Source organism: Monodon monoceros, unplaced genomic scaffold (assembly GCF_005190385.1).
Source record: "Monodon monoceros isolate NGI ecotype Baffin Bay Population unplaced genomic scaffold, NGI_Narwhal_1 Super_Scaffold_12, whole genome shotgun sequence".
In the NCBI taxonomy this organism is placed as follows: Eukaryota; Metazoa; Chordata; class Mammalia; order Artiodactyla; family Monodontidae; genus Monodon; species Monodon monoceros.
This window is the reverse complement of record NW_021703768.1, coordinates 102,339,766-102,366,524: the sequence shown is the minus strand read 5'-3', so window position 1 is coordinate 102,366,524 and position 26,759 is coordinate 102,339,766. Positions and strand designations below refer to the sequence as shown.

The 26,759-nt window shown below is 37.9% G+C and overlaps 1 protein-coding gene across 1 annotated transcript in view; it reads right to left on the bottom strand.

Annotated features, from left to right (window-relative positions):
- Window positions 1-556: 556 nt before the first annotated feature.
- The window catches only part of CSNK1G3 (casein kinase 1 gamma 3), a 156,506-nt gene continuing 130,303 nt past the window's right edge, over window positions 557-26,759 (bottom strand). Inside the window, exon 13 of the mRNA XM_029216280.1 lies at window positions 557-619. Coding sequence (XP_029072113.1) covers window positions 592-619 — 28 coding nt within the window. The 3' untranslated portion in view covers window positions 557-591. The remainder of the gene's footprint in view (window positions 620-26,759) is intronic.

Below are 26,759 nucleotides of genomic sequence, written 5' to 3'. Positions count from 1 at the left end.
AATATGACTTTATTGAAAAAAAAAAAGGGGGGGGTCTTTGCAGATGTAATTAAGGATCTCAAGATGAGATCATCCTGATTAACCAGATGGGCTCTAAATCCAATGACAGAGTCTTTGTTTCAGACAGAAAAGGAGAAGACAAAGGCATAGAGTAGAAGGCCATGTGAATACAGAGGAACAGCAACAGGGCCCCAGATGAGTAGCCAGATTTGAAGCCTAACTCCAGTCCCAGAAGGGAATCAAAGCATTCATTCATTCAGCAGTTATTTTATGGAGGGCCAGAATTTGATGGGTATAGTCCAATCATAAAATATAAGCTGGGTAGTAGGAAGGTATTTCTGCAATTTGTCAGCCACCTGAACACCTTGGGCTTACCCTTGATCTGTGGACAGCACTGCTAATTCCACGTCTTACCAACCAATGAAGCTGGGACTGTTAACATCTTACCTTGTTCAGAACTGTCTCAGGAACCAAGGAAGTACAGAGTCATTAGGAGAATGCCAGTGGCTGTCACTGTGAAAGTCAGTGCCTGGAGCAACAAGGCAACACTTCTTCCCTCGTCAATTTCTTCACCCTTTAGGCAGCTGCCACTCATGCTTCTCCGGCACTTTCCCATGCCCTTCAAAACATGATAAAAATAAATTTAGACTCCAGTGTTTCTGACTTCAAGTGTCACCATGTCATTAACTCAGTGTCTTCATTCTAGAAGGTGATTGACAGTGAGAGAGCAATGCTTAGTCCAGAGGAATGGCTTTCTCATATGACCATTTCAAGATGTCTAGTTAATATGGCAAAGCCTAGGCTCTCTTCTTTGAAACAGACAAAACTACAATATGAAGAAAAATGGGAAATATGACATAGAAATAGAAATATGAAATATAAATGTGTATGTGTATGCAGCCACAATGAGGAACCATACTTTAAGAAGTTTGTCAAAGAATGTCTGCATGTGTATAACTGAGTCACTTTGCTGTACAGCAGACATTGGCACAGCATTGTAAATCAACTCTACTTCAATTAAAAAATATGTATTTAAAAAAAAGAAGTTTGCCAAGCATGGTGAGTATTAGACCTCATTAAGAGAGAAAGCTGAGAGTGGATTATGCATATCTCCAGATTACTAGAGGGCACCAGATAAGGAGTGAAATCAACAACTCCTTACTTGCAAAGGTAAGATCTGGGTGCATGGCAGAGCACTTGAGAGTCCCTTTACCTATCTGACAACCAACTGTGGCAATGAAGCCGAGAAAGGGAAAACTGACATACTGAAAGAAAAATTCACCTGTTGGGTGAGAGGTGAGAAGAGAGATGGAGGACAGTAACCAGCTCTTGGCAAGGTAAGAGCTAAACACTAAATCAGTACACAAGAAATCCTGAAACACAGGAATTTTCAACATGACCCAATAAGAACTTCTACTAGATAACAGCAGAATCCAACCCACAGATGAGGTTTTCCCTTAATTTATAAAGCCTACAAAGACAATTAATTAATCCAGTTCACTGTTGAAGTTCTTCTGCTATACTGTATCTTCAAAAAAAAAAAAAAAAAAAGCTGGTCCACTAAAAAATGGCTTTCCAAGCCTATTCTACTCATCATTGACTATGTTTTCATGTTGTCTATTTTATCCTTTGCAGCATCTAATGTTGTCTTCATTTCTGTTACGATTTTGTTTTTCTCTCCCATTTCTTTTTGAGCTCTACAGTTCACTATTCATTTCTTTCTACTGTCTCATCCTTTGTCCTTTGTGCTTTTTCATCTCTTCTCAGTGCTCTTATTTCAAAGGATCATATCTTCTATTATTTTGACAAATGACTCAGCTTTCCCTCCCCCTTTTTGTGTGGTACGCGGGCCTCTCTCACTGTTGTGGCCTCTCCCGTTGCGGAGCACAGGCTCCGGACGCGCAGGCTCAGCGGCCATGGCTCACGGGCCCAGCCGCTCCGCGGCATGTGGGATCTTCCTGGACCGGGGCACGAACCCATGTCCCCTGCACCGGCAGGCGGACTCTCTACTGCGCCACCAGGGAAGCCCCCTCCCCATTTTTTAAAAGTCTTAATTCTAAAATGAGTAATAACTATAAATGAACCATCATGAAATATGTAAAAAGATACACCAAAGGAAAAAACCCACCAAAATATATAAAGAAATACTTGAAGAAAAAAATTAAGACAGCCAAAAATTACCCCAAGAAAACTATACCACGAAATATATAAAGAAAGCAGATGAAGGTCATAAGGAACTTTTACATAAAACTAATGAAATAAACAGAAAAATAAAATCATGATTTAAATGAATGAAACATTAGAAGCATCAAAAAAGGGGCACTGATACTACTGAAAGCAAGGCCATGAATATGGAGGACAGCATTGATAAAACTGAGCAAAATAAAATGAAAAAGAGAAAATACTTCACAAATAGTAGACAGAAAATGAAAGAATATGACAGACAAATGAGTTCCAAAATAGGCATAACTGACATTGCTGAAAAAGGAAACAAATGAGACAGAAGTTTGCTAAAAGATATAATAGAAGAAAACTTTCCTGAAATAAAAGATTGAAAGGTAAATTTTCCCCTCCAAAATTGATACAAAACAATCAACCCCAAAATTTCAAAGATGGACTTAAAAGATATTATGAGCACCCAAGCCAAAAAAATCAATCAAGTCACCTATTGGTGTGTGGTGCATAAGAACCTGAGTTCACTTTCCACGAGAACTTTCATTGCCAGGTAACAGTAAAGCAGGTCTAGAGGATCCAGGCAGTAAAAGGGTGATCTAGAAATTTCATTCCCAGCCAGATATTCTTCAAAAGTAAAGGAAAATAACATCTCAAACATGAGGGAACTCAAGAATAATTGCAAAAATAATAAAGGATTAATGGAGTAAATTGATTCTACTTGAATAAAAAAGACATGGAAATTATTTAAGAGTAGAATTTGGTGAAAGAATAGAATATAAATGCTGTAAATAATAAATATGTTGAAAAACAATCTAATTAATAAATATTGAGAGGAAGAACAAAGGAAAGAATATGGTATAAAGAATATAAGGACACTGATTTTTCTAATTTTGCAAGGCAGATTATCACTATTGTTTAGAGCTGATAAATCAAGCAATGGAGATAATCTTATTTTAGAATATAAATGGAAACACTTAAAGATATACAAATAATAGTATAACCATGTAAACTAAAATAATATGCATGCCCTTTTATTACATAAGGAGACACTTAATGATTTTAAATCTCCATAAATCTATCCAAACTGTTTGAGGATTTCTTTTTAAACTTAAAAAAAATTAATTTTAAGGATTAGATCAAAAAGCAAACATACAAATATAGGTGACCAGCTATTTTGATATTTATATTAATATATTTTTATATTAAAGCTATGGTAATTAAAAAGATGAATAGATTAGTTGACTGACAGAATAGAGAATAAAGTCTAAATATATATATACATATGGAATATATATATATATATGGAATTCCATATATATGGAATTTAGTATATGATAAAAACTATATATGTTGGAGTAGTAGAGAGAGATTTATTGATCAGCAAAGAATGTTGGGGAAAACTAGCAGCCATCTGGAAATGGATCAAGCTAGATCCCTACCTTACTCCTATCAAAATAAATTCCAAGCAGACCAAAAGTTTTTAAAAGTTGTAAATACACATGTTCTTTGATCAAGTAATTCCAATTCTAGGGATATGTCCAATTTTTATATTTGCTTATCAGTAACATTAGTGTTAATATGGAATAATTTCTAAGATCTATTTTTAAACAAAGAAGCAAGTTACAAAACAGCATGTCCAGTATGTTTGTACTTACACAGCATTATACTGTATGATATATATATATGTATATTTAACATTTAACATTGTGTACATGTGTGTATGTGTATATTTTAAAATTTAACATTTATATATAAATATATATATTTTATATATATGAAGTTTACACATGCACAGAACATTTCTAGACAATATATTCAAGAAATTTAACAGTTGCCTTTGGGGAGGAGGGATTGGTGAATTGCATATCTGGCATCAGAAGGAGACTTTCCTTTCCTTGTATAACCATCTATATCATTTGGATTTCTATCACTGGCATATATTGCTCTTTGGATGAATAAGAAGATATTTTAAAGCTCCAGGTAGCAGAAGTAGCCAGAGAAGCTCTGCACGGAACTGTACTTCCCAGGACCCAGGTATCCCAGTAACAATGGACTTACTGCACAAGTTACAGGCAATATTGCTGCAAGTTATAAAATACTTGATTAATTATAGAAGATGAATGGAGTCAGAATCATTATTATACAGCTGTAGTATACCATTTATTCAAAGAGTTAATTCTAGAATCACTGGCCTAATATCTTAATACTCAGTTGTGAAGACAGAAGAGTTATATTCATTACATATATTCTAGAAAAACTAAATATGGTTTAAGAAATTATGGAAATTAATATCAAATCTGGTCTCCTTTACTTGAGGGCAGATACTTTGATTTCAAGGCATCACTAGAAAAAACTATAAAAAATATCTGGTGATGTTTGAGGGCCACAAATCTGAGGGTCACAGTCAAAATAATTCTTTTGTGAGCCAGTTTAATATGGAAATTTTATCTATATTTTTCTAATCAGTTTACAGATGCTGCATGGAAAAAGATCTAAGTTAAAAGGCAGAGCTTTGTCATATTCTTGGTAATAACTCTTTCAGTTTCAGCATTCCAAAAGTGGACTTATGCCCATAATTTCACATGAAATTTATTTGAGCCAGAAAGAAAGAAAGGCCCACAGAGTAGCTCACATGAGAATGACATACTCATTTACTCATGCCATTTTGTTCTGAAAACATTTTACAGTTGAAGAATACATTTTTAAGGTATGTGATGATGGTACATTCAACTCTGTGAAAGGTAAGTAAAGAGGACTTCAGGGTATCATTGCAATTTAGATGTAGTTAATCCATCAAGAAGGCTCCTGAAAACCTGTCACAAGTTAACAACCTATCATTTCCTAACTGAACTACAGGTTTCATTTACTATCCTTACAAAATGTAGAGAGAAGTCAATAGCTTCAGAAATGCATTTAGTATAGAGATTCTAGGGGTTAGATGCTATAAAATTAATAGCAATTAAAAAGCATTTCACTAAATAGTACTAGGTCTACTATATAATGTTACTTAAAATATGTTTATTGTATTTTTATTTATACAATAGAGAATACAAGTACATTATAATTGTAAGAGGAACAGATCAATGTAATATATTAGAGTCTAATAACCATCTGATTTTTATTAATTCATCTCAACCTTATAATTGATGCAAAAAATATTTCCTGTTTAACAGACTTCTGCGGTACTTTTCTTCCTCTCTTTCCCTGACAAAATCCCATTTTATCTGCTCCCTACATAGAGTAGAACACTTCTTTTTCATTAGGCTTCAACAATAAAGCCAAATAAAAAATTATCTGTAAGGCACCAACATCTTTTTGAACAGCCTCAAGGCCTCTGGTGCAAGGATACTAAGGAAAAATCCATGTCAGTCCTGTTCAGAGAGTTCTTGTCATCTGAGCACTTAGACACCTAGCAGATCCACTCACATGGTAGAAATGGAATTAAAACACACACATGGACTGGTAGAACAGTGAAAAACAATGAATTAAATTTATCAGAGTGGTCCTTAGCCTCAAGTAACCAAATAAAGAGATACAGACAATGTGAGAACTGTTTTATCCTGCAAAACCCTTAAGAGGCTGGTGTCTTGGAGACACCAGGAAAAGGGGACTCATGGGTGAGACATGAATTAAAAACAGGGAAATGGTTTATAAGTTAATGTAAGGAAGGAATGTCACCTCTCTCACCACCAAACATACAACACTAGGAGCTAGGCAAGTACACTTCAGTGGGAGAGATGAAATCTTCTCAATAGATATTAAACAATCTCAGATAGAAGACATTCACATGCCAATAAGAAAGAATTCCCTATGTAAAAACAAAAAACTAATAAACAGAAACCTCTATTAAATAGAGTCAGGAGACCAGAAGAGGGAGCTCTCATGCCCCGAAAGGAAGAAAGGTTCGTCTTCTTTCCTAGCAAGAGCTCAGTCAATGAAAAGCGATGGACTCTTTGTTTACTCTAGTCCTCCCAACTTCCTTTTCCTCTCAATAAGAGCACTCTCCTTCCCTTTGCCCTGTTGGGACTTGCAGATGGGTCACTATGGTAACCAACCCCAACTTGCAATTCTCTGCTAATCTCAAAGAACTGGCAGTCTATTTGTTTTAGATCAATATTTTGGTGGCCTTTAGGGGGACCAGGGAAGACTCCTGATGGCTCTGGGGCTAGTGAGCAAACAGGTGAGATGTCCAAAATTGAGCCCACTTGTCACTCACTTAAAAGGCTTTTCTTGCCAGCCCTGGAGTTTGAAGGTACATCTTTCTCTGGGATCCAAGCTTCTGCCCTCTTTGCATTTGAAGCTCTCCAGGCTATATTCAGGATCTATTTTAAGGTTTTGTCCTTTCTTGTTAAGGTCTTGTTCTGTATACAAGTATTCATTCAGCACTTCAGTCTGATTTGGGATCAGACTGTTTCAGCTGAAACTGGCCAAGAAACCTTCAGCCCATTACTTCAGGAACAGGGGGTGTTTTGATAAAACTGCACTGGTTTTCAGCCTTCAGCCCATTCCTTTGAAATAGGGGCTGTTCTGTGGGAACTGAAAGAGAAGCCTTCAGCCTGGCTCCTCCGGGACCAAGCTGCTCCCTTAGAAAAGCCTGCAAGTTGAACTGTTTGAGCTGTTTAAGCTGTTTGAATTTCAAGCTGTTTGAGCTGTTTAAAAAGTATTCTTTTACTCTAGAGAAAAATCTCTGAGAAAGGAGATCCCAGTTATCTAAATATTTTGAGGGTGCCCCGCCTGCCCTACAGGGACCGCAGCTGATGTCATATTTAAGAACCGTGGTCCTTCCTCGTGGGCATGTCTAACCAAAGGGATTGGCCTGACCAAAGGCAATTTAGAATATCAATGGCCATTACGGGGAACTTCTGAAATCCCCAAACAATTTTCTGAAAATCAAATTGAACTATGATAGCTCCAAACTTTCTAAAACGGAATGGAATGCCTATCTTGACTGGTATTTTGAGACTTCCACACGTTATCAGGAGCCTAAAATTGCCTCTCTGCAAAATAAGATTTTAAGATTAACTGAAGCAAATAAAGAAAGATAAAATGGCTCCCAAAGCCTCAGGCTCTTCTTCCCTGGCCTCTGTCTCAGGCTCTGCTTCCAGCACTTTCTTGTCTGCCTCCCTCAGCTTCTCAGGTTCAGGTTCCATCAACCTCTGGCACCATCTTCCTGCTTCCTTTCTATGCCACCTGTACCTCCTCTGTGCCCTCAGTGGCCCCATACTAATTCTCCCACCCAGCCTCCCCTTCTCTGTGAAACTCTCCCCACTCCCTTTTCCTCTGAACTTAGCAGAAGTGTCCCTTCAAAATTAAGCCTTCTGAGGATCCAGAGGCTAAACTCTTATTAAATTCTAACATTCTCTGGACTAGAGATGAACTGCCAGCCGTAGTCAAAGATTTTCCCAAAGTAACGGAAGACCCTCACAGGTGTGCTGAGGAATTTAATCCAGCCATTCAAATGTATCAACGTGGTTTCTCTGACTTACATCAACTAGTTCATATGCTTGTTGGTGAAGGCCTGGTCCAGAATTGGGTGAAAACCACTAACTGGGAAAGGTCTCTAAAATTACAACAGGGAGAACAGCCTGCTAACTTATTACATGATCAGGCTTGGGCAATCACTAGGCCACTTCACAGGGCAATCCCTACGGCTTTTCCAAAGCCTGTTGATTGGAGCCAAAATCAGGCTTGCACACAAAAATCTGATGAGCTTGCTCATGACTACTATCACAATTGACTTCAGATTGCTTTTAAAGAAAATTCTGGGCACTTCCCTGGCAGCACATTGGTTAAGAATCTGCCTGCCAAAGCAGGGGACACGGGTTTGAGCCGTGATCTGGGAAGATCCCATATGCTGTGGAGCAACAAAGCCCGCGAGCCACAACTACTGAGCCTGAGCTCTAGAGCCCGTTGGGCCACAACTACTGACGTCCGTGCGCCTAGAGCCCATGCTCCACAACAAGAGAAGCCACCGCAATGAGAAGCCCACGCACTGCAGTGAAGAGCAGCCCCTGCTCGCCACAACTAGAGAAAAGCCCGTGCACAGCAACGAAGACCCAACACAGCCATAAATTAATTAATTAATTAATTTTAAAAAAAGAAAGTCAGGACTCCCTTCAGATCTTGATTCCACCTGGGTAGCTTTTAACTCTGTTTATCACTGGGCTGAATGAAACCTTTCTCTTCTAGTAAAAAGGACCAGGATGGAATGGGAAACTATGTCCACTCCAGATTTAGTTCATCTGGCAAACCAGCTCTCTCATACTCTAGATGAGCCACCTCCAAGGAAGACCGTTAAAATTCTTAATCTTTAACTCCAGCAAATGAAGGCTCCTAAACCAAAACCAAAACCTCCCAGTTTCTGCTACTATTACAAACAGCCAGGACACTGGAAAAGAGAGTGTTACAAATTCAAGCACTTCAGGTGCCTTCACCCCTCTAACCAGCCTTTCCAACGTCCTCTCAATTCTTAATGACAGGTCTCCAAGGAACAACAGGGGCTTTTCCCAATCCTCCCTCTTAGCCTGAAGAAGTATTTCTGCAAACTGGGGACGAATATCTTCCAGTCCTGACACCAGAGCCACAGTCTTGGTGCTCAGCCCCACTACTATAAAACAGCCCCTGCCTCAGGATACTAAAACATTTCAAATAGTGGAGATCTCTGATGAGCCTCGAGGTTCCTGTCTCTGAACCTATTCCCTTTTGTTTAGGTCCTTTGTAGATACCCACCCTTTCCTCCTTTGTTCCTACACCCCATCCATTTATTAGGCTGAGACTTGTTAAAAGTATCGTGTCAAAATTTCTTTCGCCCAAAAGGGAGAAATAACTCTAGAATTTTACAGTAGTCATCAAGTAACCAACCAGGTGAATTACATGACAATTTAACATCTTTCATTTGTTCCACCCCTGATGGTACTAGAGCTGAAGCTGGAAACACTGGTCATTTGTCCCTATTGCATCAGCCACCATCCTCCTTATGGTCAAAATCTCCAACTATTTTTGGCAATATTCGAAGCAAGATTTTTCAGATCAAGATTCAAACAGATCCTTTAAAACCTCTTCCCAGAATTAACCAATATTCTATAAGTGAAGAAGCCCTTCAAGACATAAAGCTCAAAGTATATTACAAGGCTCAAGGCCTTATTATCCCTTGTACTAGTCCCTGTAATAATCCTATTTTACCAGTGAGAAAACCTAAGAGCCAAGGCTGGAGGTTGGTCCAGGACTTCCAAGCAATAAACAACATTGTTATCCTTCAACAGCCTATCATTTCTAACCCTCATACTTTTCTAACATCCATTCACCCAGAAGCAAACTCTACTGTAATTGATTTATTACATGCATTTTTTAGCGTTCCAGCTGATGAATCTAGCAAACACCCTTTTGCCTTCACTTGGGAAGAAAAACAATTCACCTCCACAGTAATGCCTCAGGGTTTTACTGAGAGTCCTTCATATTTCTCACAAATCCTGAAGGCTGATATAAAATCCCCTAGGGGTTCTACTTTGTTGCAGGATGTGGATGATTTGCTTCTTTGCTCTCCATTTCAAACCTCTTCATAGGAAGACAGTATCCACTTGCTGTAACTTTTAGCCTTAAAGGGATATAAGGTCACCGAAGAAAAATTGCAGTTTGACCAAATTCAGGTTTGATATTTATGGCCTCTGATATGAGAACAAGGACAACACCTAGATCCAGATAGGCTTCAGGTGCCCTAGGTTTCCCCAAATCCAAAACTAAGCACCAACTGCAAGGTTTTCTTGAGCTAGCTGGTTAATATTGAAAAATGGATTCCAAATTTCTCTCTTATGGCCAAAGCGCTGTATGTTTTACTAAAGAAAAACAACCTCAACTCAATCTTATGGGACGAACTGGATGACATAGACTTTCAGGCCTTGAAGGACAGTTTGATGTATCCAACTTCCCTTGGACATCCCAATTATCAGACTCCCTTTTACCTTTTTGTTTATGAAAAGGAAAGGAATGCTCCTGTTGTGCTCACTGAAACACAGGAGGATCACCATCAACCCATAGGGTAGTATAGCCAGCAACTGGACCCCGTGGCATGGGGATATTCCCCTTGCATTAGAGCCATTACTGACACTGCCCTTTTGGTTAAGGCCATCAGGAAAATCATTGTGGGATCCCCTTTAACCATTTTTGTACCTCATGCAAGTAGAAGCCCTACTGAACTCTCATCATACTCAACATTTCTCAGTCAGCCACCTCACCTCCTATGAAGTCCTTCTGTTAAATGCTCCTCACATAACTCTTTGACAGTGTAATAACCTTAACCCTGTTATTCTTCTCCCCCGTCATTAACAAAGTCCCTCACGACTGCTTAACACTGATGGATCTCCTTCTGACTCCTCGGGATGATCTGCAGGAAATTCCTTTGACTAACACTGACTTCTCATGGTTCACTGATGGCTCTTATTTAAAAGGTGACAATGGCAAATACCGTGCTAAGTATGCTACTGTAACTCCTTTTGATGTTGTTGAGGACCTATGATTACTTTGGTCCAACAAGCTGAAATATATGCTCTTACTTGGGCTTGCACTTTAGCCAAGGGCAAAACTGCTAATATTTATACTGAAAATATGTATGCTTTTGGAGTAGCTCATGATTTTGGAATGTTGCGGAAGCAATGTGGGTTTCTTATTTCCAGCAGAAATAAAATTTTAAATGGCCCTTATGTTCAGGAATTACTGGATACAATATGTTTACCTTCAACTTTAGCTATTGCTAAGATTCTGGGGCATTCTAAATTTGACTCTCTGGAAGTTACAGGAATTCACCTTGCTACCATTTCTGCAAGGAATGATGCCTTTAAAGGAACCAACAGGCACCATGTCTCTGTCATGGTCCAAAGGGATATTTCCCCAAATGATAACTTAGAAAAACTGGTTAGAGAACCCAATAATTGGCCTTAGAAAAGGAAAAATAAGACTGAAAATTCAACAATTGCTGGTTTGATAAAAAGAAAAAGCTCTGGTTTAGACCAAACAACAACTCAGTCCTACCAGAGACTCTTACCACTCCTCACCACTGTACATGCATTAAACCACTGGTCTACTGAAAAAATGATTGCAGTCATGAATCAATATTGGTTGGGAAAACATTACCAAAAAGTCCCTACCTCACTTGTCCCACTTGTTTGAATTACAACCCAGGGAAGCCTGTTCGTACAGTTCCTGGACATTTTAAACTGCCTAATGGACAATTTAGGGCCTGGCACATAGATGTCATACAAATTCCTCCCCTAATGGATATAAATATATTTTAGTCATGGTTTGTATATTTCCACGTTGGACTGAAGCCTTCCCTTACAGACAGGTTATTGCCTCTTCTGTGGCTAAAGTCCTTTTGAAAAAATATTATCACTACCTGGGTAACTCCTCTCAAACTCCCTAGTGACTCAGGAACCCATTTTACTGGCTAGGGACAAGTCTGTGCTGTTTGGCTGGTTTTACAACACTTTCACTTCATTTACCACACTCAATCTTCTGGTTTAGTGGAACACACTAATGGCATTATTAAGACTCATTTGGTAAAATTTGTAGAGGTCCGCTAAATACTTTGACCAAAAGCATTGCTTCTAAATCTTAGATCCACCCCTTTTGGAACTATAAACTCTCAACCCTTTGTAACAGTCACAGGATGCCCAATGCACTTGACTCTTGCCTCTTTTGACCCACAATTGACAAAAGAAGAGATAATCCAATATAGCAAAGGCCTAACTGCTTCTATTAAAAATAACCATGTTTTGGGACTTCCCTGGCACTACAGTGGTTAAGACTCTGTGCTTCCACTGCAGGGGGTAGAGATTTGATCCCTGGTTAGGGAACTAAGATCCTGTATGGTGTGTAGTATGGCCAAAAAAAACCAAGTTTTGGCAGAGCAATCTTTTCACAGTGCACTCTTGGGAGACTTAAGCATCACACCTTGCAACCTGGAGATTTCCTTTATTGGAAAAGACATCTCCAGAGAGACTCCTTTCAACCTTATTGGAACGGCCCTTATCAGGTATTGCTAACCAACCCTGGTACTACCAAACTCCAGGGAACAGACTCTTGGATTCATGTAACACACCTAAAGTAAGCACCAAACTAGACTGGAACTGCACATCATCTGGTGACCTGAAAATAAAGATTTCCTGGAATCAAAGCAGACAATAATTGATGACATGGCTTTCTCAAAATATCCAGACCAGGGCCGCTGGAAGGTTATCGCCAAAACTCTGATGATGACATAACACTTCAGATGATCTCCAATGTCTATAATCTTGACAACGTGTGGACTTTAGACAAAAGTGTCTGAGAGTTTTCCCTCTTAACCCTCCTTGTTACTTGAATGTGACCTCATTAGGTTTCCAATCTGACCACTTACTTACCCATCCATATGAGACACTATACCCAGGAAAGTTCCTTCCTGGTATTGAGGGACAAAAAGCCTCTAACACTGTTAAACCTGACTCTTACTCATGATGCTTTTAGGGAAAGATCTTGATCAAAAGGGGGAAATGTAAAGAAACTAATAAACAGAAACCTAATTCAAATAGAGTTAGGAGACCAGCAGGGGAAGCTCTCATGCCCTACAACAACAGCAGAAACCAACAGGAAGAAGAAAGACTCCTCTTCTTTCCTGGCAAGAACTCAGCCAATGAAAAGCCATGGACTCTTTGTTTATTACAGCCACAAAACTACCTTCTCCCCTCTATAAAAGTGCTCTCTTTCCCTTGCTGAGTGGGAATTTCCATGTGGTTCACCATGACAGCAGACCCAGAACTGCAATTCTCTGCTGATCCTAAATAAATCCATTTTTGCTGGAGAAATAACTGGTAGTCTATTTGTTCTAGGTCAACACCTAGAGAAAAAATGGCCTCCTGCCTGGCCACCCTAAAAAGAAGGCTAGGCAACCACAAGACACAAACAGGTTTTGACAATTAGAGATCCTCATGTAAAATTAATTTGGACCCTCACACCACATACAAAAATTAAGTCAAAATGGATCAAAGACCTAAATGTAAGAGGTACTACTGTAAAACTTTCAGAAAGGTACACAAGGTGAAAATCTTCTTCACCTTGAGCTAGACAATGGTTTAGCAAAAGCACAAGGAACAAAAGAAAAAATAGATAAATTGAACATCAAAATTTAAAACTTCTGTGCATCAAAGAACATTATAAATAAAATAAAATACAACCCAGAATAAGAAAATATTCAAAAATATATAACTGATAAGGGTCTAGTATCCAGGATATTAAAAAAAACTCTTACAACTCAACAATAAAAAGAGAAATGACTCAAAAAAAAAATGAGCAAAGGACTCAAACATACATTTCTCCAATATACATACAAATGGTCAATAAACATATGAAAAGATGCTCAACATCATTAGTCATTAGAGAAATTCAAACCCAAACCACAATGAGATACCACTTCATACCCACTAGGATGGCTATACTTTAAAAAATTATTCTGAAAAATGAAAAGTAACAAGTGTTGACAAGGATGTGGAGAAACTGGAATCTTCATACGCTGCTGCTGGTGGGAATGAGAAAAGTACGATCGCCGTGGAAAAGTTTGACAGTTCCACAAAATGTTAAACAGAGTTACCATGTGGCCCCAAAATTCTATCTTAGAAATTTGAGAGCCTGTCTACACAAAAACTTGTACACCAATGTTAATAGCATCACTATTCATAATAGACAAAAGGCAGAAACAATCCAAATGTCCCTTAATTGATGAATGGATAAACAAAAATGGTACACACATGGATAAACAAAAATGGTACATACATACAACAGAATATTATTCAGCCAAAAAAAGGAAGGAAGTACTCTTACATGATACAGCTTGGATAAACCTTGAAAACTTTAGGCTAAATGAGAGAAGCCAGTTTCAAAAGGCCATATACTGTGTAATTGCATTTAGATGAAATGCTCAGTATAGGCAAATCAACAGAGACTGAAAGTAGATTAGAGGTTGCCAGAGGCTGGGGTGTTGAGGGGGAATGGGAAGTGCCTGCTTAATGGGTACAGGGTTTCTTTTGCGAGTGATGAAAATGCTCTAGAATTAGATAGTGGTATTGGTTACATGATGTACTTAATGCCACTGAATTGTACATAGTTAAAATAGTGAATTTTTATGGGAACTTGATCTCAGTGTTAGATAGAAGTTAGATAGAATTCTCCATCTGTGCTTACACGTAGTGAAAATCCACAAGAATTTGCTTATTTTGAGGGTTTTAATTTTTTTTAATTAGAGAATAATAACTTTTCAATGATAAAATGCCTACTAGGAAGGAACACTTTTAGATTAGCAGTTGAGAATGTTGCTGATCTGCATTCATATTCTTTTTGGCCCCTAATCTTTATTTAGCAACACACACAATTTACTCACTGTACCTATATTGTGAAAGCATGAAGGATGGAAAGAGATAAGTAAGATCTAATTTTTCCCGCTAGAGGAAGAAATTTCCTAGGTGAATTGATATATAGACATAAGTGCAAATAGAACTTACATATTTGTGTCCAAATCATCATAAAGACTCAGACCTCAGCTGGTTAAAACTTTATTTTGCTCTGAAATAGAATTTAAATTTATATTTTTAACCAATCTGACTTGGGAAAACTTTATCCTTTGTATATAATACCCCATGTAAATATATAAAGATTATAATTTATGGTCTATATGTATCTGAAAGTAAAATGTTGAGTTGCATTAATACTGTATTTTTAGATCTTGAGCTAACTAGATTTCTATATCTATATCAAGAATAATGTAGTCTGATTAATATGAAACATTCATAAAATGTCAACTAAATGCATAATACAACTGATATTACCAAGGACTCCTTAAAAGAGCAACTTGCTTATGAAACGCTTCTTATATGAAAAGGTCTTTTTAAAAGTGGATTATTATCATAGCAGCAGGTGAAAGCTTTCTTTCATTTTTAACTACTATATTATTATTCAGTAATTTTTCTGTCATTAACTATACATTGCCTAAAGAAAAACTGAAGGTCATGGGTAGCAAATATTATAACAAAATTAAGTTTGAAATAATTGTGCTTGCTCTCTGACTTTTTTCAGAACCACCCCAAGTCTCTTAATGGTTCCATTTTCTTCCAGATAAACAGCAACCCACGGGCAGCCTCCTCTCAGGCTCACGTATATCTCAAGTCAACAAAGACGCTATAGCCAATCACTTGAATGACTTTCTCACTTCCCTCACACATATCATCTCTACAAAGCCCAATGAGCCCTTTCTCTTTTCCACTTTCCCCTTTCTCTGGAATCCTAGCTCATTCCCCCAGGGATTTCCTTTCCTCCACATCATTCTCTCCAGCCGCTTTATACCTCATCTTCACTGATAGATTCTTCCCCCTAGTAAACAAACACATTCAAGCCGCTGCAATTATAAAAACACAAGCAAAACATCCAGTTATTCCTCTTTCTCCTTTTCTCTCAGCCAAGCTTCCTGAAAGAAGAGCCTGTATCCAAAGTTTCTGTTTCCTCATCTTTCCACTCATTTCATTGGTTCTAAATTTTCATTTGCAAAACACTGGAAAAAAAATCTAAAACATTAAATCACTCACAACCTCACCACTTTTAAAGAAAAATTATTTAAGTTGATAAATGAGAGTTTCCCCTCTTCATCTAGGCCTATCTTTGTCAGGGGGCTTCTAGAAAACTTGGCCAAGGTTTCTTGGCCTCTGGCCAAATGGCAACTCTTCCTTCCTCTGGGATAAAAATGAGCCATCTCCTGGATATCAGTGTAACACAAAAAATGCTCTTTTGTTCCCCAGAAGTAATTTACATAGCTTTTAACCAGGGGAGGAAACAACCCCAAGCAATCATTTTAATCATTTTATCTTTCTCTGTGGCATCAAAACTTTTGAATATTTTCATCTTTGAATATTTCTATTTCAGAAGAGAGGAAATCTACTTCTCATTGTCCTGTGAAAGGTTAAATTGGGCTTGAATATCGTTATTGTTGATGTTCTTTGGTGTATTAAAAAGGGAGCAATGACCAGATTACATCATGGAGCTTAACCACAGACACACCTCTCATTTGGCTGTTTTCACTCTTTAGGCTTTTTGAATAATTCAAGGAAGGAAGCTACATCAGGAGAGAACTGAGAAACTGGTGAGGACAATATCTAATAACCACTTTATATTAAGTGGAAAATAAAAGGGTCTTTGCTGAAGAGACTGGATCTGTCCCTTGGTGTTCTGGACCTTTCACTCACTGTCTTACGAAAAGAACCTATTAATTAACCTGGGACCTGGTCAGGAGAAGGGTTTTAGCCAAAAATCCCCCTAAATGTCACACCACCTGACTTCTAAGAGTTTTTAAAATTTTTCCTTACATCTGTACATACTTAGCCATGAATGCTCACAAAAGCAAAAAAAAAAGTATTTCAAATGAAGTAAATACTATAGCTTTTACCATTACAGTCCTGGACCTCAAAGCAGACCACATAGAGGCTGGGCCTGGGAGGGTCACACAGTGGTTATGTTACACATTGATTCAGGCACTGGAATATTATAGGACAATACTGTAACTCTTCTTTCAAGACACTTGGCTGAGTGAAAAGGAGAAAAATAGAAGAATAACTGGATGGGGGAGCATGATCAATGGAGAGTGTCTTTGGGGTTGGAGGGGCTTGACTGTGTTTACTGAGGGAAGAATCTAACAGGAGACTGGGCAAGTGTTGGCCCAGGTCCGTGGAGGGAGGCCAGTCAGGAGCTAAAACACTGAGTGAGTCAGAAAACAATGGTCTAGGCTGTGAGTCACATGGTCTTACCCAACCACAAGAGAGCAGGAAGGACAGCACTATCATGTGATTGGACAAGGGGAGAACCAGAAATACTTGCCGAACAGCACTAAGAGTACCATACCAGAGAAGAGGGTATTTTAAAGAGACATCTCAGTAGCCAACTCTCAGAAGTTTACCTTAAGTCACCACCTTCAAGGACAATTTAGGAAGGTTGTTTCAGAGTAATGCATCCCAAACCTAGTGATACATGAGAATTATGAGAGGAGTTCTTTAAGAATAGTTTCTTTTCCTCCATCAGAATGCCTAGGAGTAGGGCCCAAGAATCTTCTTTGAAAAAAAAAAACACAAGAAAAAAGTACTATCTATAAGTGACTCTGACTTCCAGCTAGGTGTGGAAATCCCCACTTTAGAGATCATAATGTCTTCCAAATGCATTATTTCATTTGATTATCACATTCTTGTGAAGATGTCAAAGGCTAACAGAATCATCTTCATGGAAACTTTAAGTTAGTTTTCTCAACCAGTTTCTGTATTAGTCAGCTCAGGCTGCTATAACAAAATGCCGTGGATTGGGTGGCTTAAACAATAGACATTTATTTCTCACAGTTTTAGAAGCTGGGAAGTTCAAGATCAAGGTACCAACAAATTCAGTTCCTGGTGAGAGCTCTCCTTCTGGCTTGCAAATAGCTGCCTTCTCACTGTGTCCTCAGTGGTGGCGGGGGGAGAGAGAGAGCTCCAGTTTCTCTTCCTCTTCTTATAAGGGCACTAATCTCATCATAGCACCCACCCCTCCCCCAGTCATGACTTCATCTAAATCTAAATACCTCCCAAAGGCCCCACTTCCAAATACCATCACATTGGGGATTAGAGGCTTCGACATATGAATTCTAGGGGGACACAAACATTTGGTCCATAACATTTCATCGCCAGAACTCATGTCACTCTTATAGGCAAAATATATTCATTCCATCCTAACAACCCCACAAGTCTTAACTCGTTCCAGCATCAATTCTAAAGTCCAAAATCCAGAGTCTCATCAAAATATCATCTAAATCAGATAAGAGACTTGAGGTATGATTCATCCTGAGGCAAAATTCCTCTCCAGCTATGAACCTGTGAAACCAGATAAGTTATGTGCTTTCAAAACACAATGGTGGGCTAGGCATAGGGTAGACATGCCCATTACAAAAGGCAAACTGGAAGGAAAAAAGGGGTGATGGGTCCCAAGCAAGTCCAAAACCTAGCAAGGCAAATATGATTAGATCTTAAAGCTCAGGAATAATCCCCTTTGGTTCAATGCTCTGCCTTAAGGCCACTGGGACAGCGATCTCACCTGTAGCTCTGCCTGATGGGTCACAATCCTTAGGCTCTGGGCAGCCCCACCCGCAAGGCTTCAGGCAGCCACTGTCTGACCTGTTGAAACTGAGGTGATGGCCCCAACCTTAGAAAATATGCAGGCAGCTCTTATGATCTCTGAATTGCCTTCTGGATCATTCTTTCCTTGTCTTGAAGAACAGCATAAGTTCTAAAAGAGAATGAAATAATTCCATCTGCAGCAACATGAATGGACCTAGAGATTATCATACTAAGTGAAGAAAGTCAGAAAGAGAGACACAAATACCATATGCTTACCACTTATATGTGGAGTCTAAAATATGACACAAATGAACTTATCCACGAAACAGACTCACAGACATAGAGAACAGACTTGTGATTGCCAAGGGGGTTGGGGGGTGAAGGAGTGATGGATAGGGAGTTTGGGATTAGCAGATGCAAACAATTATATATAGAGTGGATAAACAACAAGGTCCCTGTATAGCACAGGGAACCATAATCAGTATCCTGTGATAAACCATAATGGAAAAGAATATGAAAAAGACTGTATATATCTGTATAACTGAATCACTTTGCTGTACAGTAGAAATTAACACATTGTAAATCAACTATACTTCCATAAAATAAATTAAAAAAAAAAAAAGAACAGCACATGTTCACAGCTGGATAGCTGTATGATCCAGTCCTGTAGGATCTAAGAAATCTGACAGCCTTCTTTCACTTCATCCCAACTCTGTTCCCTTCAGTTCAAAGTGGCAGTGTTTCTCCTGGGGTAGTTGATTTAGTCTGTGGTTCACACCCATATTAATCTCCTTATCAAATGGTTGTTCAGCCACACTCTTAACGTTCTCCTCAGAACAAGCTGTTTCATTTTTTGCAATATGGATAGGCTGAGAATTTTCCAAATCTTTAAGTTCTGGTTCCATTTTGCTTAGCAATCCCTTCTTCAATTCATCTCTATCCTCTCACATTTTACTCTAAGCAGTCAGGAGAAACCAAGCCCCTCCTTCAACACTTTGCTTAGAAATCTGCTCAACTAAATATCCAATTTCATCACTTACAAGTCCTACCTTCCACAAAACACTGTAAGACAGTTCAGCCAAGTTCACTGCCACTTTGTAACACGAATCACCTATTTTCCATTGTCCAACAGTCTTTTCCTCATATTGGTCTGAGACCTCACTAGAACAGCCTTTACTATCAATTTTTCTACCAACATTTTTTGCTGGCATAATTTATGTATTCTTACTCTCTAAGGAGATGGAGGCTTTCTCTACGGCTCTCCTCTTTTCTTTCTGAGTCCTCACTAGAATCACCTTTAATAGTCCCATCATGGCAATCTCAGTTTTATCTAGCATGTACCTCAACATTTTTCCAGCGTCTACCCCTTGCCCAATTCCAAAGCCACTTTTACAGTTTTAGGTATTTGTTACAAGAGCATTCCATTTTTTGGTATCAAAATCTGTGTTAGTCGGCTTAAGCTGGTAAAACAAAATACCATAGACTGGGTTTCTTAAACAACAGCTCTGGAGGCTGGGAAGTCCAGGATCAAGGTGCTGGAATGGCAGATTTGGTACCTGGTGAGAGTCCTCTTCCTTGCTTGCAGAGGGCTACCTTCTCGCTGTGCCCTCACGTGGCAGAGAGAGAGAGAAAGAGAACTCAGGTCTCTCTTCCTCTTCTTACAAGGACACTAACCCCACAGTGGGGGCCCTACCCTCATGACTTCATCTAATTACCTCTCAAAGGCCCCACCTCCTAAAACCATCACACTGGGTGTTACGGTTTCAACATATGAATTTTGAGGGGATACAAACTTTCAGTCCCTAACAGTTCCCTTAGAGGTGAAATGGATACCCAGAAAGATTGACAAAGCTAGTTAGGGGTTAATTCCTGAACAGAACACATTTCTAATTTCCTATTCCAGTCCTCCTTCTCTGAAGCCAATGTGTCCCTGCTGAGGTGGAAGAGAAGAGAGAGAGGGAACATATGACACTTAGTCACCAGAATCACTACCATCTCTCTCAGTAGTCTTTTTTTCTGTTATCTCCAAAATAAATTTAATTTCCCCATTGATTTGTTCTTTGCCACAAACGCATCATTCACAGATATCTGAATTACTACAAACATATGTCTCAGTTTCATGCTAAATGTACAATCGAGGTTTCCATCACATCATCTTTTCCTTGGTAATTTTCTGCCCTGTACTGCTTAAATAATAGCCAATAACAGCTACTATTAATTGAGCACCTACTACGAGCCAAACTTGGCTACAATGAACATATCACATCTTCCTCACCAAAACTTAGTAAAATCAGTGTTATTAATTTCCCTCTTGAAATGAGGCAACTGAGGCTTAGAGGTTAAGCAGTTTACCCAAGGTCATAGAGCCATCAAGTGTCGGAACCATGACTTACTTAAACACAGGTTTATCCAACTACAAAGTCCAAACTTTCAACCACAGCACCCTATGCCCTAACAGTGCCCAGTTTCTCGCTGCTACCTTTCCTTCAGGGTCCCATATCCCCCCAGTAGCTGAGACTCTAGTTGCCCAACACCACTGATAATAGTTGATCCTTCTGTGAGAGACCTAAAACTCAGAGCTGTTTCTCTTAAGATGCGCACAAAGGAGCCTTAATCTACTTTGCCAAGCAGGCCTTCTTGAGAAATGAGTCGGCACCAGTAGATGGTCTTGACCATGAAAGCTTTGTTGATCCAGGTGTCAGATCTTGCTTAATACATTAGGATAGAAATCTTTCTATATACTATTAATATAGAGAATATATAGTTCTGTTTTCTTAAGTACCACATAAGGAATGAATATAATATTCCCCGATGATTTAGGGCAGTACTTTCCAAACATTTTTTTACATTAAAATCCATTACTCAAAAAAATTTTTTTCCTAGTACCTCAATGTATCAGTCAGCTTCACAGAAGAAGAGAACACAGAGTAATAGAGAAAAATGTAAAAAATGAACTATTTACAATGGTGCAGCAGGGTTTAGGGAAACAAAAAGGTTGCTAAACCCCCTGGGGTGTGTCTCGGGAGGAAGGCTGCTGCTGGCCAGCTGCCTTTCAGGAGTGTGGCCCCTGGAGTGAGGCACTTCTGCTCAGCTGTTGTCCGCAAATGTGGGGCTGTCACTGATTTGCTCTGCTTCAGAAGGCTGGAGTCAGGTTGCTGTCGACTTGCTCATTTTCAGAAGCAGGGCCACTGCAGTGATAATGTCACTGATTCACTGTCAGCGCTTGTGAATTGATTGGAAGTTATCTTGATTAACAGTGGTTGCTTGTTCGCAACTTAGGACTTTGACTAAAGAATAGTCTTAAACCTTTCTTGAATATGAAAAATAAGTACTTTCAATTCTTAGTCTCTCTTTCAGTCTTCTACCAGCCAAAACTGTAGAAGAGACCATACAGGTTTGTCCGGATGTTAATGTGTCAAGGTACTATTTTCAGCTGTTGTTGCCATTTAAGTAACTTAAGCACCGATTACTGTGGAGGAAAAATAGCTCTAATTGCCAAATTTTTATAATTCATTTTATATATTTACATATTTATACACAATTTATAACATTAAATTCCAAAAAAAGCTGACTATAGAATATTTAGGGCATCCTGACAAAGTCAGTATGGGATTCAGGACAAAATACAAAGTACAAGAAGGAAGTAAGTGATTTTCTTGCCCATATGGTATTTTTAAATGAGACTTTAATTTCCAAGGCACAATTTAAAATGGGTAGAATGTCATCTCATGAGATATTGCTTTGAGTATATTTGACTTGTTAAAGAGATTTTTTTAACTGAATGAGGATGCGGGTGAAAAGATGAGATAAAAAACAAGAAAGTGGCTGTTATATACACCATCAGGTTAGAGATGGCCAAGTGATTCACTCAAGAAGAGAACTTAAGCAGGAAGTTTGAAAACAACACCCAGCAGTCTTCACACTAATGTACAGACAAGAGCTATAAACAACAAGACTTAGATAAAAACAGGGCATGGTAGATATGACACAGGAGTTACTGATAATGGGTATGGTGAGATTCCTGATTGGAATACACACAAATGAGAAGAGAGGTATAGGGAAGTATCCTGGACTTATAACACTGAAACTTGGACACCCAAGGTAAAATGCACTGTGGAAAATATGCAAGAAAAGAAGAGAGGAAAACATCAGGATACAACTATGAAAATACATTACAGAATGCCAGGCCAGAAAAATCAGATTTAAGCACACAGCCCATTGCCTGAAACAAGGTGTTAAAAAAAAAAAAAAAGTAGTTGAATACATAAACCTTAATTTAAAAAGCCCAGAATTGGGAAACAAAGTTTAGTCATGATAGAGGGCTCCGATTGTCCAAACAACATCTCTCTTAATTTAACATAACCAGAGCATCTGACAATTCTTTATATGCCAAAAAAACTAATCTTCCAGAAAATAGAGATAGAAAAAATTGAAATTCCTACTCTGGACCACCAAAATGACCAGCAAGAAGGAAGTGATTGATAAAGTGGTAGGGGTCAGGAATCTTGAGAGAATGTGATCATCTCATCTTAAGATTGGTGATACCTAGTGAAGGGAACTCAAGACTGTGACTCCAGTTCTGCAATTAAAAATGGCTCTGATAAGGGGGGGAAAAAAGGAGCAAGCCTGCAAAAAATGTCTCTTCTGACAAGTTTGACTCTTAAAAGACTGGAAATAAATAGAGTGTGCATAGCAAATGAATATAAGAAATGGTAAAATCTTTAACCCCCCCCTCCCAATTAGCTGATGATTTCTTAAAAGGAAAAAAAAGCTAAAGTCAATAAAAAAGGGTTTTATAAACTACGTGTAGAGCCAAATGTAAGGAAAGGGTTGAAGAATGACAAAAAGAATGTAAGACTTAGCTTCTTTAAAAATTTTCTTTTACCATCTTTTTTTTAATCAAGAATAATCTTCAGTCTAGAAAGTTAAGTGGGGGATGAGGGGGAAAAGCAAGAAGGAAATGAAGCCCATCACATGTACAAATATTTTCAAAGAACAACTAAGTCTCCAGACCTGGACAAAAGCCATCCTGAGAGACTTGGCAGATGGTAAATGGAGCAAGGCAAAAAGACTAGACTGGAAATGAAATTCCTATTTTAAAAAAAGAAAAGGTAGATTATACAGCTACAGGTTGGTAAATAATGTTGAATCCAAGTAAGATTAGACTGAATTAGTTAAAAGGCAATTTGTAATATTAGAAATGGTGATCTTTAGAAGTAAACATGGATTCACTAGGAAAAGACATTGCAAACTAAATCCAGTTCCTTTTTCAGATGGGATAATGAGAATGGGAGGGCAAAGAAATGGACTGAATGGTTCACCTAGATTTCAGAAAAACATAAATAGCTAATGGTAGTCAAGCGGTGGAGAAGGATTAGAGAGACCTCTTAGGTATCTGTTATGCGTTCAGTGGATTGATATTCACCTTAAGGCAGGATTAGAGTGACTTGATATAGGGTTTTGCCCTTGCCCTCTGCTGTTTGTTATTTTTATCAAAAAAGGTACAGAATTAATGATTTTGAATTTATCAATGCCATTGAGTCAAAATAGTCAATTGTGCAATGCAATAGAGTTAGTGTGCAAGTATTTTTAAACAGATAGGAATGACAGCTTCAATCTAAGACACAGTTTAATAAATACCAGACCTTGTTCCTGTCTCAAGGAGCAGAAGCATACACTCTGTGTGAGAAATAAAGGTGCTGCTCAGTTTTCAATTATAGTTTATCATGAAAGAAATGGTAAATGGCAGCTTGCATGGAGAGCTATTATAAATATCATTGCCAAACTTCAGAGACATGCTGCAAAGAAGGCATTACTCCAATCTGAGGTGAGGAAATTGATGCTAAGAAGTCAAATAACTTGCCACAGTTCTCACAAGGAAAGTGAAGAAGCTGAGAATCAAATTAAATTTGTTTGGTCCCCAAATTCATGCTCTTTCCAAGACCATTCACTGCTTCAACATCTAAGTTCATATGGGAGCTGGAATTATCTCATTTATTCCTAACTCCCATAAGCACTATGATGCATTTTCTTTAACATTATCATAATTCTTGATGTTACTTCAAAATGACCCTTCCTTTTATAAAGTGAAGAAAAGTTATCTTTTGATAAGTTGTGTCACTCAATCAGGTTAAAAAAAATTAACCTCCAACATCCATATCTTTCCAATGTGGTCTAGAACAGAGGTTGGCAAACTACAGGCTACAAGTCAAATCTAGCCCGCCTCCTGTTATTACTTGGCCCACGAGCTAAGTATGGTACTTACATTTTTAAATGGGTTAAAAAAAAATCAAAAGAATACTTCATGACACATAAAAACTATATGAAATTCAAATTTCAGTGTCCATAAATAAAATTTTATTGGAACACAGCCATACTCATTCATTTACATATTGTCTATGGCTGCTTTCATGCTACAAAGGCAGAGTTGAATAGTTGTGACAGAGACCATATGTGGTGCTCTCACTGCTTTACACTGCTGTTCAACACACTACAAATCTCAGTGATAATTTGACAGCATTTCAAGTGCCACACATACTGTCATACAGACATTTTATTATTTTTTTTTACTAATGAATATTAATCATGTAAAAAAAAAGGTGAACTTTGAGTGTTGCGCTTCTAAGGCACAGTTGAATGTGGATTATTTTGTTATACAATTATATGGCAAAGCATCATGTTTATTATGCAATGACACTTCAGCTGTGTTAAAAGAATACAATTTATTTTCACATTACCAGACTAAGCACTCATCACAATATCCCCAACTCACAGAAAAGCAACAGTAAGAACAATTAGAAAACTTTAAAACAGAATATCTCATCACAATAGAATTTATTCAAACACACAAAAAAAATGAGAATGAGGGTGCAAGCCACTTACTTTCCAAGTGGCTCATTTGTTAGCCAAGCAAAGAATGCTCTTTATTGATGGTGACTTAAAGCTAATTGTGTTTGACTGCAGCAGCTAAAAAGTGTGTCCAGAGGAGAAAAACATGTTGAAGACCACTAGCTTTTTAGCAAGGACAGTTGCTTGAAGACATCAATTGCCAACTAAAAGATAAGGCAAAATGATTTGGCTTTTGATGAGTCAACAGATGTTACCAATACTGCCAGCTACTGATTACTAGGGAAGTCAATACTGAGTTTGAAGTGCCTCAAGAAGTACCCTCTGTGAATAGTCTCCATGGAACAACTATAAGAAAGAATATTTTTAAAGAACTTGAGAAAACATCAGTGCTAATTAAAGTAGAATCTGCTAAGATGTGAAGTAACTTAATGGTGGTAAAGACATGTGGAGCAGAAAAAGGTTTACTGGGCAAATTTACAAAGCTTGTGAAAATGTAAAATGTTTAAAGTCAATATTTATGCTTTATATTATTCATCAGCAGGTATTTTGTGGGAACTATTTGAATATCATGTTAATGAACTAGTAAAGTCAATGGTGAATTTCATTCACTCTTGGCAGTCTTAACTATCATTACTTCCATTTTCATTAGAAACAGAAACTGAATATCCTGACTTGCCCAACTACACAGCAGTTTGATAGAAGTAATAAAGTTTTATTGCAATTTTTTGAGCTCAGGACCAAAAGTGAATTTTTTCTGAATGAGTATCACCCTCACCTATTATTAACGAACACTGAATGGATTTGAAAATTAGCTTTTGCTGCAGATTTGATAATGTTTCTTAATAACTTCAACTTAAAAATTACAAGGCAAAACAGCACTTATATGTGAAATTTATACTGCAACAAAGTCATTTTGATGACAACTAATGCTGTTTAAGTCACAAGTTATGTCAAGCTGCTTTAGACACTTCCCATGCTGTCTAGTTAACACGAGCAGCAAGATATCCATTCCCACACAAATTTGCAGTGGATGAGTTTTCCAAACTCAACTGCAGTTCCAGCTACATCTTTGGATCTCAATCCAAGTGCACAGGAAATTTCCATATTACAAAATCCACTTAACTGTATAAATAAGGAGCATCCATCTAAACTTTAAAAGGAAATAATTAATCTGCCATGTAATGATATGTCAAAGGCAAATATCAAGAGCAGAATCTAATGGAATTCTATAAACACCTTCCAAATGGTGAATATGCTCAATTAACATCCACACACTTGTGGACTGATAACAGTATTTGGTAGTATCTATCTGTATGAGGACATTTTCAGAGATGAAATACGTAAAATCACATTACAGATCAGCATAACAGATGAACATTTGCAATCGATTTCAAACCCCAATTAAGTGAAATATTATCCTCTCAAAATAACTTAATTTTTACCATTAGACCTGTATTACAAAAAATTTGTACTCAAGTGTTCATATATATTTTTAATTTCATCAATAAAAAAGTAGTGGAAATTTGTTTTCTTTCTCATTACACAAGTATATAAAAGGCTTAATTTTGCCTTTTGGCCCATAAATCCTAAACT